The sequence below is a fragment of the Ictidomys tridecemlineatus genome, chromosome 2 (assembly GCF_052094955.1).
Source record: "Ictidomys tridecemlineatus isolate mIctTri1 chromosome 2, mIctTri1.hap1, whole genome shotgun sequence".
Lineage (NCBI taxonomy): Eukaryota > Metazoa > Chordata > Mammalia > Rodentia > Sciuridae > Ictidomys > Ictidomys tridecemlineatus.
In genome coordinates, this window is record NC_135478.1 from 147097067 (window position 1) to 147112534 (window position 15468).

General features: G+C 42.7%; 1 protein-coding gene across 2 annotated transcripts in view; it reads left to right on the forward strand.

Moving 5' to 3' along the window:
* The first annotated feature begins 3797 nt into the window (after positions 1 to 3797).
* Jazf1 (JAZF zinc finger 1) overlaps positions 3798 to 15468 on the forward strand; it is a 327034-nt gene continuing 315363 nt past the window's right edge. The window contains exon 1 of one of the 2 annotated variants that reach the window (XM_078039925.1): positions 3798 to 4151. In XM_078039925.1, coding sequence (XP_077896051.1) covers positions 4037 to 4151 — 115 coding nt within the window. In that variant the 5' untranslated portion in view covers positions 3798 to 4036. The remainder of the gene's footprint in view (positions 4152 to 15468) is intronic. The other variant, XM_078039927.1, reaches the window with a different exon arrangement.

Consider the following 15468-nt stretch of genomic DNA (forward strand, 5'->3'; position numbering starts at 1 on the left):
TCTGTGTGTGTTTGTTATCAGTAGGGTGGCAGCAAACAGGTAGAGAGCCAAAGAATAATGCTTACTGTTCACTTGTGGTGACCCACAAAAGAATTTCCATTACTCATTCTAAAGTCAATCCCCAATCCTAGACAAAATAAGACTGGGGGACAAAATGAGAATTCATCACCAAAGTACAGGTGAAGCTGATTCATTTTTGAGCTGGAATAAAATCAATACCAAGACCTTGAGGACTTGATTGCAGGATATTAAACAGGAAAATCTGGAATAGACATTGTCCTCTTTGGAATAAGGTGGGGTCTAAAGGAAATATCCCTGAGGCAAAAGTTGCTATCAGTGGAAGTGACAGCCTGGTCTTCAAGAGATGGGGAGAGTCATACGTTGTTATAGGTGGTCACACACCTCATGAGCTGGAGAAGACTTAGGCTCATGATCTGCTCATTCTACACGATGGCAGTAGTAAAAGGAAGGACCCAAACCACTTAGAAGAATGTTTATAGCTAGTAAACCTGAAAAGACCTTAAGAGAGACTTGGGAAAAACCTACAAAATCACAGAAATCTACAATGGAAGGCAGTGCAGAGAGTTAGATTCAAAATAGAATCCAATGTTCATTCAGATCCTCTAGTCACACTAACAGACGATAACACAGGACACAGAAAGTGCAGTCTTTTTTTTTTTTTTTTTAATATTTTTAGTTATAGATGGACCCAATACCTTTATTTATTTATTTTCATGTGGTATTGAGGATTGAATCCAGTGCCTTACAGGTGCTAGGCAAGCACTCTAGCACTGAGCCACAACCCCAGCCCACAAGTGCATAGTTTTGATCATCAGTGTATCCTGAAATTGATGGAATTCGTATGTGGAGGATAGACAGCTACATAAAGCAGAATCTTTTGGTGGCTTCAGTTGGCTTCATTAGACCACCAAATTGGTCCTCCCAGCAGCTGCCCCATAATGAGCACAGGCTCTGACCATGCTAGATTTGGGGAGAATGACCTTGGATTCTAAATCACCTATAATGCTAAGTAGCATTTTATGGTACCACTAGACATCCATACTTTCTCTGGGCCTACACAGCAGGAGGCGCAATTCTCCAGGGAGAGGCAAGGTTTCCAAGGAAAAAGGTCTTAAATCCAGTGAATGCTTCTACTCTATGGCTATCATATCTTTCTGACTCCTCACTGCCCTTTCCTTTGGGATATTTTTACTCCCCAAATAAGACATAATGTTTTTCCAAGCACAGAGATACATCAGTCATCACTTTCTCTTGGAAGTAACAGGTTGAATATTTGTTTTACATATTTTTATAGCCTAGATGTTGACTTTATCTAAAGGGACACCTTTGAAACAAACATTTTTAAATGTAAGTACACAAAGGTAAGCATGTCATTATAAAGCAATTTTTTGAAAGTTTGCCTGTGGTTACTCTATCTTGGTCCTTTTACTGTCTATATTAAAGTCTTACTGAATGCACTGTAAGGAAGAACTTGATGCTGCCTCTGGCCTCAGTTTACCACATATACAAAATCAGGGGCTCCAAAGGCATGAATATCTTCCAGATTTAAAAGATCATGATCATATATCTCATAAGAGGGCTCAAAATAGAGTGTGCAGATCACACTACTATTAATAATAATAATAATATGAGCAAAATACCATATAAGCAAAGCTCCATTCATGTATGAAAATTAGTAGGATTGGTTATTTCTGGAAAAATAAATTGATTCCTTACAAACTATATTTTCCTAATGTCAAGAAAATAATTTCAGGTCTTAAAAATCAAAATCTTGATTCACTTTGTTAAGTGAATTTGTTGAACTTGGCTTAATAAATTTTCATTTTAGGAATAGAATCTCATGATAGGAAGTACTGGAGATCAGAGGTAGTGGAGAGCTAGGCATTAGTGAAACTCAGGCCCCTTTCTTCATTCTTTAACCTACACATTTCCAGCACTTTCCATCTCTAAGCTCCCTTGCCTGAACCACCTCTATGTTTCTCCACATTCTTTCTGGATATAAAGTTGTCATATAGATAGTTTTTTTCTTCCAGAAGGCAGAGTTGCCACTTCTTCAAAACTCTGGATGTTCCCCAGGTGCTACAGAGTGGGAAGGAGGCCTATCACTCATCTCTAGGGGAGGCTGCTTTGGCACCATTTTTGGCTAACGTCTTTGCATTGCATTCCATGCCACTCAGTATAGTCTGTGTCTGCCAGATATTCTGCCTGCTCTCAGCTGAAGGCCTTCCCAAACTGGGCAGCTGAATGTACTACACAGCTGCCAAAATTCTAATTCAAGATCTAGAATTCTAATTCCTGTTCTTTACACCCTTGTCTGGCCTTGGCCCCAATCTCCTGCCAACAGGGTCCCTGGCTCATTATCAGGCCCACCCGAGCCCTGCCCCCACTCTCACTTGGGTCCAGGAAACCATTCTTGGCACGAAAATGAACTTGAACAGCACACTGCCCCAGCCCCACCCAATCCAACTTTCATCTTAGTAAGTGCATCACCTTGTGAGCTGGAAGATAGTTGTGAAGGGCCAGAAGAGGAAATGCCATGGTGAGGGAACTCAGCTTCAATTTCTGTGACAGACAGGTTGTAAAACTTTTGCAGTGACAGAAATACTACATACACTTACATGAAAGGCCTTAGCAATTCTATTATTAGAAATACCACTAGAATTGCATACAGTTTATGGAAGGGGGAATACTACTTCTGTATGTATCTGCACCAGAAGGTAAATGAAATTTGTCCTAAGGAAAAATGCTAAATTCTGAATGCATATATTGATAAACTGCATTTTTGGATATTAAATTGCTGTTAATGCACAATGTTCCTTAGGTGAAAAAGTGCTACTGGTGAAGCACACACTGTACAGGTCAAAATGTTACTGCAACTGGGGGTGTAGTGGGGGTATGGACAAGGTAATTGATTCTTAGCAAAATGCCGGCTTTTCAGAGAAACTGCAAAATTCAACTTAAAGGGCTTAACTGGTCAATGTTATAGTTTAAATGCTCATGGGATGGCATAATCTTGATTGATTCGTGAAATTTTACTTTTCATTGAGGAATAAATATGTCCCTTGCCTCAATTGCCACTTTTAGCCTTAACCAATACACTGTCCTTTCTTCGGAGGCAGAAACAGAGATGGTTTAATCACCAGATCTGAGACAGGTAGTGGGTGTGTGGTGTACTGTATTTTGGGGTAATAAAATTATTTGGGGTTTTGTTTTCCCTAAAGGAGAAAGGAATAGGACAAACGTGGTACACATGTAAAACCCAGGCAAATGCACTTGACAACCAAGCACTCTATTTTGAAATTTAAATAAAGCTAAGAATTTCTTCTGGCCTAGGGGGAAGCTTCATTAAAATCAATTAGTACAAATCTCTAGAGAATATGGACTTTTTTTTTTTTTTGAGGTTTAAAGAATAAGGTGCACACAATTACCTTTCCTGGGTCTCCTGAGAATGTCAGTGTCACACCCAGACAGGTGGCCAAGTGCAAACAAATGTCCATGACAGGGGCCTGGTAACTCCCTGGGTGCTTATGGCAGGGAAGTATGTGTAATTAATAGGTATGGATCTATTAAGCATGTAATATACATAACCCGAAGAGGCTCCAAACAGATTGCATGTATGACAGACTGTGAAGGGCAGGCCTAGGGAGATAAAAGTTGGTGGCAGGCGCAGCCAGGTGAGGCCTCGGTCCGGGAGCGGAAGGTTGGGACCGCACAGCTGTAGCCGTGCGCCCTGGTCCCTCCTCCCAGCTGCGGCGGCCTCCCCCACCCCCACCCTCCCCGCGCCGCTCCCGACGCCGCCGCCGCTGCCGCCTCCCCTCTGCCTCCCGGTGGCTCCTAGCTCTCCTTCCATCTCTCTCGCCCCCTCTCCCTCCGTCCCGTCCTCTCCTCTCCCCTCACCCCGCCTCTCCCCCCCTCCCCCAGCCCCTCCTCTCCTCACCCCACCCGGCCTCCCTCCCTCCCTCCGCCCGCCCGGCGCTCGCAGAGCCGACACCAGGGGGGCTCTCGATGTAGCACCATGACAGGCATCGCCGCCGCCTCCTTCTTCTCCAATACCTGCCGATTCGGGGGCTGCGGACTCCACTTCCCCACCCTGGCAGACCTCATCGAGCACATCGAGGACAACCACATCGGTAAATGACCCGGGGGTGGGCGGGGGTGCCGGGCGCGCGGAAACTCTTGCCCAGGCGACAAGCCCCAGAATGGCCAGGGGTGGCCGAGAGGCAGAGAGGGAGGGAGGCGGCGGCAGGGCGGGGAGGGTGTGTGCGAGTCCCGGGGCTGGGGGTGGCGGGATGCAGAGGCGCTAGGTGCGGGGGAGGGGGGCGGGGAGCAGGCTCTGGTGGGGGAGGGGGCGGGCGCCCCGAGGTGCAGCGGGCGGGCCGGGGGACTCCGAGGGGCGTGCACGCGGGCTGCGAAGTGGTGGGAGTGGGGGTGCGCCGCGGCGGGGCGGCTGGGATGCGGCGGCGGGGCCGGGCGCCGGGGGAGGGGGCGCAGGGCGCGGCGGGCAGGCAGGCGGCAGGCGCTGGGCAGGCGCGCGGAGTTAGTTGGCCTGGGTGGTCCGAGCGGCCCGGGGTGTCGGGGGTGCGGGGGGCGGGCGCTGCACGCCGCCTGCCGCTTCCGCCCCGGCTCGAGCTGTCAGGGCTCGGCGGCGGCTGCAGCCGCTGGGAGGTGGGAGGGGGGGTGGGGGTGGCTCCACCGCGGCAGCCATTCCGCTTCCTCCTCCCACCGCCGCCGCCACTGCGTCCTGTCAGCGCCGGTTGCTAGGTGTGGTGCGTCGGGAGGGGGCCGGGGCCGGCGGCCACGGGCCGGCGGAGGACCCGGCGCTCGCCCTCTTCCCGGGTGGCGGCAGAGCGGGCCGGGGAACCGCGGGCCCCGGGGCCCTGGGCGCCCTCTCCTGCACCGGCCTGGCGCGGACGCCGGGGCGCTTGGGGCTGAGGTTCCGGGTGCGCCCGCGGGCCGCGCCCAACACCCAGGGGCCCGGGCGCCCCCGAGGCCCTTACGACTGCGTCCGCTGTAGAGCAGTCCCCGGGGCCGGCAGCCGGGCATTTAAATGCGCCCTGGCTCTGCGATTTGCATTTCAAATGGTTCTAGGCCCGAGGTGCGCTGGCTGCGCCCAGGGATCCGCGGCGGCCTGCGCATTGCCCGGGCGCCGGGGACGCAGGCGAAGCGGGGACGGGAACGCCCCGCAGGGCGGCGGGTTTCCCTTAACGCCCAGGACCCAGGGACCTTTCAACAAGTCCTCTGATTCTCAGAAGTCCTTGCACACATTTCCACACTTCTATCCCGAGCCCCTATGAAGGGAGATGGGTCGGGTTCTTCTTGCTCTGGCGATCTAGCCACCTGCGGAAGGTGTGTCCAGCGTCCGCAAGTTGTCCTGTGTGGGCAGGAAGGTGAAGGGGGCGCGTGATGCCTCAGCGGGCTCTGTAATCCAGAGGACCTGCAAATTGCCCCAGGAAGCCCAAATGAATGCCATGGATTCAGCCATGTGGATGCAGCTCACGTTTCTACAAAGTTGAGAGAATAAATCACGACTGCTGTGTATTTATGCATGAATAAAACGAGGCAGAGCCTTCTGCTCCTTTCCTATAATGCTCTTTGCACACAGTGGGTTCTTAATAAGCACTGAATGCTTGTTTGGAATGGGTTTTAATGGGCTATCCAAAATGGGAAATAATCATGGAACATGTTCACAAAATGAACAGGTAATTCTGATGAGTAATTGTCCAGGTTTTGAAACTTTCCAAGTTCCAAAACATTCGTGCCATAGCTTCTTCCATCTCTTTTTAATAAAAGCATCGCTGAAGAACTAGACTCTCTAGTTTTGGAAGTCTTAAAAGCAGTTGAATGGAGTAACAAATTTGCTGATTCATATCATGATTGGATAGTCCTAAGTGAATGTGCTTGAGAATATAAGTCAGGTTTTTCATGATGGTTGGCTTAAAATAAAGTTAAAATTCCCATAATTCAAAGCTTCAGTCGAAATTTTGTTAGTTCCCATACCTTCTCTTACTCCCAATAATAGTTGGAAAACAATAAATATAAATACTATAAATTTGAATTATATAAATATGTGTAAATAATATAAGTAAATAATATCTCCTGGTCTGTGGAAAACTGTCTTTGCCTGCCCCACCCATTCTCATTAACAGTTGTATCAGGATAAAGGAGAATTTGTGTAAGCTGAGTAATAATTTTACCCAATAATAACTGCTGGTCTAGTTGGACTGATTAAAAGAAAATATAAATTATTAAAATGTGTTAAGGACAATTATCTCTCTTGAGGATTTAGTTTGTAATCAGAGGTTTTAAGACTTAATTGTGGGCAAATTATAAAAGACTTTTTTATGTTTGCAGAAATTGTCTCAATATTGTGCAAACATTTTTTAAGACCGTTAAAGATTCATAAATTTCCTAAAACTCAACTTTTACATAATGGTATCTCACTCTCAAAGGACTAGTGTTTATCTTTTAATGATGAAAATATTGGAAAATTATGTTTATAACAATGGTTATGACTTAGGTAAATTGTGTGGCAATTGCCTAACAATTACCATACTTTGGAAATAGTTTGAACCATTAAACTTTATGAAAAGAAAATGTTAAAATTAACAAATGCTTGAAATTCCCAGATTAAACAGAGTCATATAAATTGTTGTGTACTTCTGCTGAGAAGAAGGCCATGATTCTCAAAGGCAGCCCTGTATACAGAAAGAAGTAGGAATTAATTTTGTGAAGAATAAAAACATCCTGATTAGTAGGTAGCATCATATAAATATACTTATAAATATGCTTTTGATGAAGATACAAGTGAAAATATATAAGGTACTCTGTGAAAGGTATATTCACTTATTTTTATATGCTATTTATTGTTTGTGATTCCATCTATACATTTTTGGAAATAATTAGTTACTTTATTAATAATTGATTTACTGATTTCATTGGAAATAATTAGTTATTTTATTAATAATTTATTTACTGATTTCATGTCTTTGTTAGCCAGTAGCTACATTAAAAAGATTCATTAAGAGACAACTAAGAGATGTATGTTAATCTGCTTTTATTCAAAGGTCTTATTATTTAGGTAATAGTTTCATCTTCAGGATTTTCTGGGTTACTACTATTTAGCCACTAGTCAGAACCCTTAAGCAATCATGAAATGAAGGTTTATGGGTACTCTGGCATGTGTCTCACTTAATAGATTTTTTTCCCAAGACCTATAGTTTTCATTATAACTATCATGTTTAATCCAAATCTATTAAGTTTATTAAGTTGTGAGTAGTTGTTGCAGTCTTACGCATATACACATAGCTCTTGTAGGTTTTTCCTTTGCTTATTTTTGTGGTTCTGGGGATTGTACCTAAGCTCTCACATAGACAAACATGAACTCTAGCACCTGAGCTATATCCCAGCACATTGTTTTTAACTGTTTTTCTCTTCCCATAAGGAACACGGATTGGGGGCTTTGGAGACCATCCTTTTTTTTAATCTCTTTTTCTTCTTGGAAGAGTGCTGTACTCATGATCCTGTTTTTTTTTCCCCTTACATCTCACTGCTGATTCAGTACTGGAGCAACTGTCTCAATGAACAACCCAAGTATCCCTACTGAAACCCTCCCCCACACCCCACTTAAGTTGCCTAGAAATCCCACAGCCCTGCAACTGTGAAGTGCTTCTCCACCAGCTTTGCTATCAATTCATAACCCTGGCGCTGTTTCCTGGAGACGGGAAAAGCTGGTCGGTGATTGTTTGCTTCTCATTGTAAGTAGATACTTGAGTTTGTAGAAACTCTTAGCATGAACATCCTAGATAGTTAAACTGGTTACCAGGAATCTTAGAAACACCAATAGCACTAAAGTTAGCACTGAAGGTCATGCCCCAGACATATGAAATGCCTGAATCTCACTGCTATGAAATAATTTGTAAAAGTAATTCTGAATTTTGAATTTATGTGATAATCTATATTGAATACTTACTATCAGGTACAGTTCTAGACACTTGATATTTTTGGTGAAGGAAATAAAGATCCCAGTTCTTCAGAGATATTACATTCTAGTTGAGGGAGGGAGACAATAACCATTTGAAATAATGATAAAGTATGTGGGAAGGTAGTGATACAGAAAAGAGGAAATTTAGAGCAAGGTAAGATAGATTGGGAGAGGTTGGGACTGTGGCTCAGCGGTAGAGCACTCGCCTCATATGTGCAAGATCCTCAGCACCACGTAAAAATAAGTAAATAAAAAAAAGGTATTGTGTCCAACTACAACTAAAAAATAAATATATATATATATATTTTTAAAAGATAGATTGGGAGAAAGAAATGTTGGAATTTTAGATAGGTTTCTCAGGATAGGCCTTGTTCTCACAAGCTGATATTGGCTCAAACCTTGAAAGAGGTGTGGGAGTTAGCAGTGACATCTGTGGAGCATCCAGGTCCAGACAGTGTGGCCAGAGGCACTTTAGACTCTGGCAAAGGGCTTCCCCGCTGTGGACTTGGAAAGTGGTGTCAAGGCCAGTGGCTTCCATCATGGCCTTTCCTTGTGGCCTGAATTTATTTGAAAGAACCCCAGGACTAGAAAGAGATACTGTGCCTTTGCCTATGAGTACGTTCCCCTGAGGACCTTTCCTGTGGGGAGAAGGAATGACTGAATGAATAAATAAATGAGTGAATGAAAGGCTTGTTGCTGCCTGCCTGCTCTCTGCTTGTACCCTGTGGCTTGGCGGCTGGATCCCCCTCCCCCATTGCTCCCTCCTTTCCTTCCCAAGAAGGGCCCAGATCCAGAGCCAGGGGAGGTTTGAAATGCACGTGGGAACCCTGGATCTAAAATTTCATTGCCATCTCCAAAACGCCTTCAGTAGTTTCTCTGCTCATTTCTCATCTGTGAACAGTCAGCTCACCCTTTAGAAAACAGCCCTTTCAAACATTCTGTCTCACAAATTTCATGAACTTGTGATTGTTTTCCTTTAGTGTACAGTTTTCTGACATGTAACTGAAATGTGTCGACCCTAAAACTTGGCTTGCAACTGACTGAGTGGACCAAAGCCTCTGTATTCTTCAAAAAATAGTCTCCTTTAGAATTCACATATTTTGTAGCCCTCTCTTACCTAGACAGTTCTGGCAATGCAAATTGATAGCTGTTTTCAGAGATCCCAAATCTTCCCTGTTGGTGACAATGAAGCTGCCTTGAGGCTGGAGCTGGTTGGTAACACTTGATGTGAGGGGCTTTCCTAGGACTACTTGGAAGCCAAAGGCCTTGTAGACTGAGGGCTGAGAGACAGAAGACAGTGCTGCTGAATCTGTTAGAAGTGCTGCTTTTTCTAGTTTCCTCCCATTTCTCAGTCATCCTCTCCTTGCCCCTGCCTTCATATCTTGACAGTACAAACATGTTCTGGATAATGAACAATATTTGCTGGATTGCACACATATTTTGTTTCATGATAATCTAATAGGTGATAAATTAGTTGCATATTGACCTGATTAAAATGTCAGAAATTTGTTGTATTTTTTTTCACGTATCTTTCATTTCATATGCTGAATCAGTTTAAATCAAATTATGTTTGCCCCATACAATAAGAACTGGAATGCTGCAGTAGTCTTCATGTTTTATTTTTAAAGCCTAGCTGCAAGCAGGGACGAGATTAATGGATATTCACTTTAAGGATGAAGTCTTTCCAATAACTCTTTCTCCACTTTGGCAGAAGTCGAAGGGACTCTTCGTGGGTCACTAACTGTAGACTTTCTGCCCAACACCAAAGAACATTGACAGTCTCCTAATGGCTAGTTTCCCTTGCCTGGCTCACCCACTGGCCTTGTAAAGGAAGCGCTCTTCATTGCTGCCAGGCTATATCATACGGTCTTTCTCCCGAGATGGATGTCCTTGACTGGATAAGGTCTTGATACCAGATTATTAATGCTGAGATAGTCACTGTTTCTTTGGTATCATGTGTATAATTTATAAGGAGGGGGACAATGGGGGAGAGTACTGTATATAATATATAATCCATATATAGGTTTTATATATAGTATATTTACATATGCATGTAATGGCACATACAGTAGTTGCTGTCTCTGTGGGAGATACATTCCAGGATCCTTAGTGGATGCCTGAAACCATGGATAATACCAAACACACATTCTTTCTTTCTATCCATCCATCCATCCATCCATCCATTCATCTGCTTTGGTTTTTCCTATATGTTGCCATCATTTGGAACATATTTTCAGTTCATGTCCTTCATCTATACAAATTTAATGCCTTTTCTGTTTTAACATGCACTATGGCTGTTACATTCTGTAAAAACTACCAAGAATTTCTTTTTTCTTTCTTCTCAATTTTTTTTATCAGTTCTAGAATGTTATTTTCTTTCTTTCCTTATTAATTTGTGAATTTTCACCTTTTCACACAAAGAAAGCATGTATGATCTGACTTGCCAGCATCACAATTCTTATACTTTGGGGCCATTATAAGCCCAATTATAAAAAAAAATATTTATTTTTTAGTTTTAAGTGGACAAAATATCTTTATTTTACATTTATGTGGTGCTGAGGATCGAACTCAGTATCTCAAGCATGCTTAGGCGAGCATTCTACCACTAAGCCACAACCTCAGCCCAATTATAAACCCATTTTGTTCCATCAATTCAAATCTGGAGCAATTATAAAACTTAAATTGAACAACAAATATATCACTTATAGTAATTACAAAATAATATTTGAATATATGTTATATTTGCAGAATTAAAAACTTGGGACTTATGGATTAAGTAAAATAAGCACTGTGATACCTAGACAGTTGAACTAAGGGACTAGTAGGTGGGTACTATTATTAGTGAGTACTATTACTACATCAATATACTGGACACAAAGATGATTCACACCCTGGACAGGATCATGCATGATTTTATCATACTACCCAGAATGGCATATAACTTAAAACTTATGAATTGCTTATTATTAGAATTGTCAGTTTAATATTTTTGGACTGAAATTGACTGAGTAATTGAAACCATGGAAAGTAAAACTCCAAATAAGGGAAGACTACCGCATATAATATGTAATAAGTGATGTGTGTATATATGCCACATACATTTTCATATGTGTATAATATCTATATGCATATATATGTGTATGTGTATATATGAATATATGTGTGTGTAGAGATATAGATTTATGTTCCTCCCCCCTCTTGCTCCTTCTCCCTTTCTCTCAGAAATTTGCATGGTAGTCTTCACTGATATTTCTTCTATGCCAGTACTTAACATAGTGCTTCCTGTCTCCAAGGCGTTGAAATTTATTTGGAGAGACCGGACATGAATGTACAAGGTAAATGATGAATAATAATAGGGACCTCAAGGACAAATTTATTGTGAAGCCAATGAAGCTCAAGCCCCAGGGCCCCTCCCTAATATAAAACATTGTTTGCCATTTTAAAATATATTGCTAGGGCCCACCCAGTATTTCCTTTTAAATCTCCACATTTTATAAGGCCTTTTTCAAATTTCCGTAATATAAACTATCCCAAACTAAATGTATAACTTGTATTTCTCTGTATGCCACAAACATTCAAATCCATAAATACCTCTTTACATATGCACACACCCAGAGAATAATGGGTGCAGAAGAGGAGTCTCTGGAGGACTCCTGTGTATGTAGCGATTCATTCACAGGGTCATAACTTGTCAAATTTGAAAAAGAAATATTTTAATACCATCGTTCTCCTCTTCGACTTCCCTTCTGTTACATTTCTCTGTGGGTTTGATGACATTGGAGTTGAGAGTATTTTTGAGATACAGCTAAGGGGAAGTTGAACTGGGGACATATTTAGTTTTGAATTTGGTAGGATGATGGCCATAGTTCATCTCTGTGTCTAGTTACATTATCCTTAGCCATTCTGGGGTAGGAATCACTTCTTAAAATACCACCCATTATGCCAGCCCATTTGGAGTCCATACACAAAGGCACAGGTCAGAAGTAGCATTGTAGCATCAACCTGAACTAGGACATCTGCCCTGGGGAATCTGGCTTGAAATTTAGGGAACTGGAAGCTTGTCTGTGAATGTATAAAATTCTTAGTGGAGGATTCAGTTCTTACCTAAATGTAGTCAGTATGAGCTGTCTTCTTTTAGGAATATATTCAGTGACACAAATATACAGTTACAAATGCACCATTTTAAAATGGTAATTCTATGAATGTGTCTTGTTCATTTGCCATGAATTTATATTGAAAACACCAAAAAATAGTAACAACAAATTGACTAATGAGTATCATGAATACAAAGAATGCTTAGAGTTAGTAGAAGAAAACTTGAAATTCCCTGCATTTTTTACTCTAAGGTGAAAGAAAATTGATAGACGTGTATATGATTTTGACAATTATGAAAATTTATATGGAGTTACTAAGAAAGCACTCTGTTTTCTAAATTATCAATAATTAAAAATAAAATTTGATCACCCATGCTTGAGGGAAGACTAAGTTGTCTTTTCACCCTATAGAATGTGAACACTAATATAAATCATTTCCATTGAGACATTCATCAGAATGTACAGCTCCAAAGAGGTATTTATAGCAGTGTGTGGGGCAGTTAATTAATACATGTATGGATTCTTTTTCTGGATTTTAGCTTTGTGATGTTTGGGTAATTCCAGCTTGTATAAAACTTTGTGTTTTCTAGTGCTTTTTTTTTTTTTTTCCTCATGAAGAGGGTCTAAAGCTGCAGACCCTATAAAACTTGCATCCATTCCCTGAAATCCTAGTTGGGGAGTCCTTAGTGCTGGAGACTTTTCATGTAGTATTTGATTTACCCTCACAGCGTGGCTATGAGATAGACATTACCACATCCTAAAAGGGCTGTTTTCCGATTTGCAGTTAAATATGCTCCCATACTAGTGGTAATGGCTCAGTTACTGAAAGACGAGCTAGAATGTTCATCTTGGTATGATTATAAAACAAATATTTTCCTTCGGGACATAAAATTTGTTCCATCTCAATAAATGTCATTATTATAATCAGTCCTCCTTTTGTCCTGTGGTGCCTGCCTGTGGATGTACCCAGTGAGTGTGCCTTACACTGTGTGCTGTGACTATCCCCCCAAAACTCAGCTCCTTCCTGGAGGACAGGGTCTGTCCTCTTCCTGTCCTCTTCCTCCAGAAGTGTTTTCACAAATGGAAATGGGATGAAAGTAAAACCCGAGCTATACCTTTGCACTGTGAAAAGGGTAAGACACAAAGCTAACTGTGGGCTATGGAAAGCACCTCTGCACCTATTATTCTATGGATGTGTGCCTATAGAGAGAGGAATTTATGGATTTGAATGTTTGTGGCATACAGAGAAATACAAGTTATGCATTTAGTTTGGGATAGTTTATATTAAGGAAATTTGAAAAAGGCCTTATAAAATATGGAGATTTAAAAGAAAATCAACCTTTTTTATATTTACACTTGGAAAGAGAACTTTGTCCTTTTCCAGGTTGAGGATACCATGAAGCTCAGTTAAATTATTTCTTGTCTTACTTAACAGTGTTCGCTTGCCTAGAACATTCTGACCCCTAAACAACCTCCACGGTGCCAGGACAGGAACATGTCCTCTTCCTCTTCCTTGCCAGGGCATCTGACCTAAAGGAGGCAGGAGGCAGCGTGGGCTTGGGCTGAAGTACCCAGAACTAGATTTTGAATCCTGATCCCATCAACTTTCATCTTTTCAAATTTGGGCAGTGAAGAGAAAGTGAGGAATAAGAGACGGGTAAGAGAGAAATGAAAGACGGAGACCAGGCAGAGATACACAGAGAGTTTATTTGTCAGAGTTGACAAATAAAGACCATCTCTATAGCAGAGGGAGGCAAAACAGGCTTGGGTTCTGGGACTTTTATGGGGGAGGCTCAGGAGTCAGAGCCCAGCGGGTCCTAATGAGGGTGGTTAAGGGTTGGATTGGACTGAGGGAGTGGTGAGCCTTTCTCAAAAACCTTGGGTGGGAAAGCGAAACTTTTTTTCCTTAAAGTGGAGGCTGTCACTTAAGATGGCCTTCCAGATACTAAGCAAGGACCTTATAGGCAGCACTAACAGTCTTATTTGTGTAAGATACACAATAAATATTAATCTCCTACTGGTGAGTTGTTTTTCACATGCACTGTGCAGTACTAGTCCCATTTGATATAGGAGGACACAAGGACATGGACCAAATAACAAGCCCCAAGGTTAAATGTAAAAGGGAGCAAGAGTCAGGTGTCCTCCACCTCCCATACTGAGAACTTGTCCTTTATAGCCTAAATTGTAATGTTTCACACGACCAAGATGTTTGCTTCAGGATCTCTCTGTTTCCCTGGGTGGCCTCAAGCAATCCTGCTGCCTCAGCCTCTTGAGTAGCTGGGAGAGTCCCCAGGTGCTTACCACTGTGCCTGACTGATTTTTGCATTTTAATAGAAGGCTCTTCCCCCACCTAAATGTCCTAGGATGGAAAGACTGGACTTCCTGTGGTTCTTTTTTGTATAGGAATCCTTTGAATAGTGGGGGAAATATTTTGATGGCGCTTTCTGGTAGGAAACACTCCGGAATGTTTCAAGAAAGAAAACCCTAAGTAGGCTGGGGAACTCAGGAGCATACCATTATTACATTATTGAAAACAATGACATACTGATTCTAAAACGTTTATAGTCCCTGATTGTCTAAAAATGCTAGCTAGTTTTCTCACATTCCCTGATATTTGTTTGGGGCGTTGGGACTCCTGACAAACCTACTACCCAACCCTGTCTGCACACACAAACTTCTCATTCCTTTAGATCTTCAAAATTAAAACCCTTATGTTTATGCCCTGCATTTAAAAAAATTACTTTGTAGCAGCCAAGTGCAGAGGCCCACGCCTGTAATTCCAGTGACTTGGGAGGCAGAGGCAGGAAGATTGTGAGTTCAAAGCCAGAGAGAGCAATTTGGCGAGGCCCTAAGCAACTTAGCAAGACCCTGTCTCAAAACACAAAAGGGGCTAGGGATATGGCTTAGTGGTTGAGTGACCCTGGGTTTAACCCCCCAAACTCGTCCCCCCCACACACACACCAAAATAAGTTAATTTGGACCAATGAGATATATTGGGAACCAGGTGTCAACGGTGTGAGTTCAGAACAGAAAAATCTGGGTGCTCTTGCCCTGTGTTTAGAGCCCTTCCTGCAGATGCTTCACTGGTAGCATCCAAAGGGAGGGCACACTTTGGGTCAGGTCACTCTATCACCATACCTAAAATAGCTAGTTCAAGTGCCGCAGTCTGGCTGGGCACAAAATAACTGAGCCGCCAGGAGGCACTTGTAGGTTCAAACAGGAACTACTTTATTGCCCGAACTCCCATCGGCCTCCACGCGCACTCCCTGGGAACTTTCCCAGCCCTCCATGAGAACTCAACAGGAACTCTGCAAGAACTCAAAAGTAGGCTCAGGAGGCAGCAGCAGCCACCCAATGTAGGACAGCAGGGAT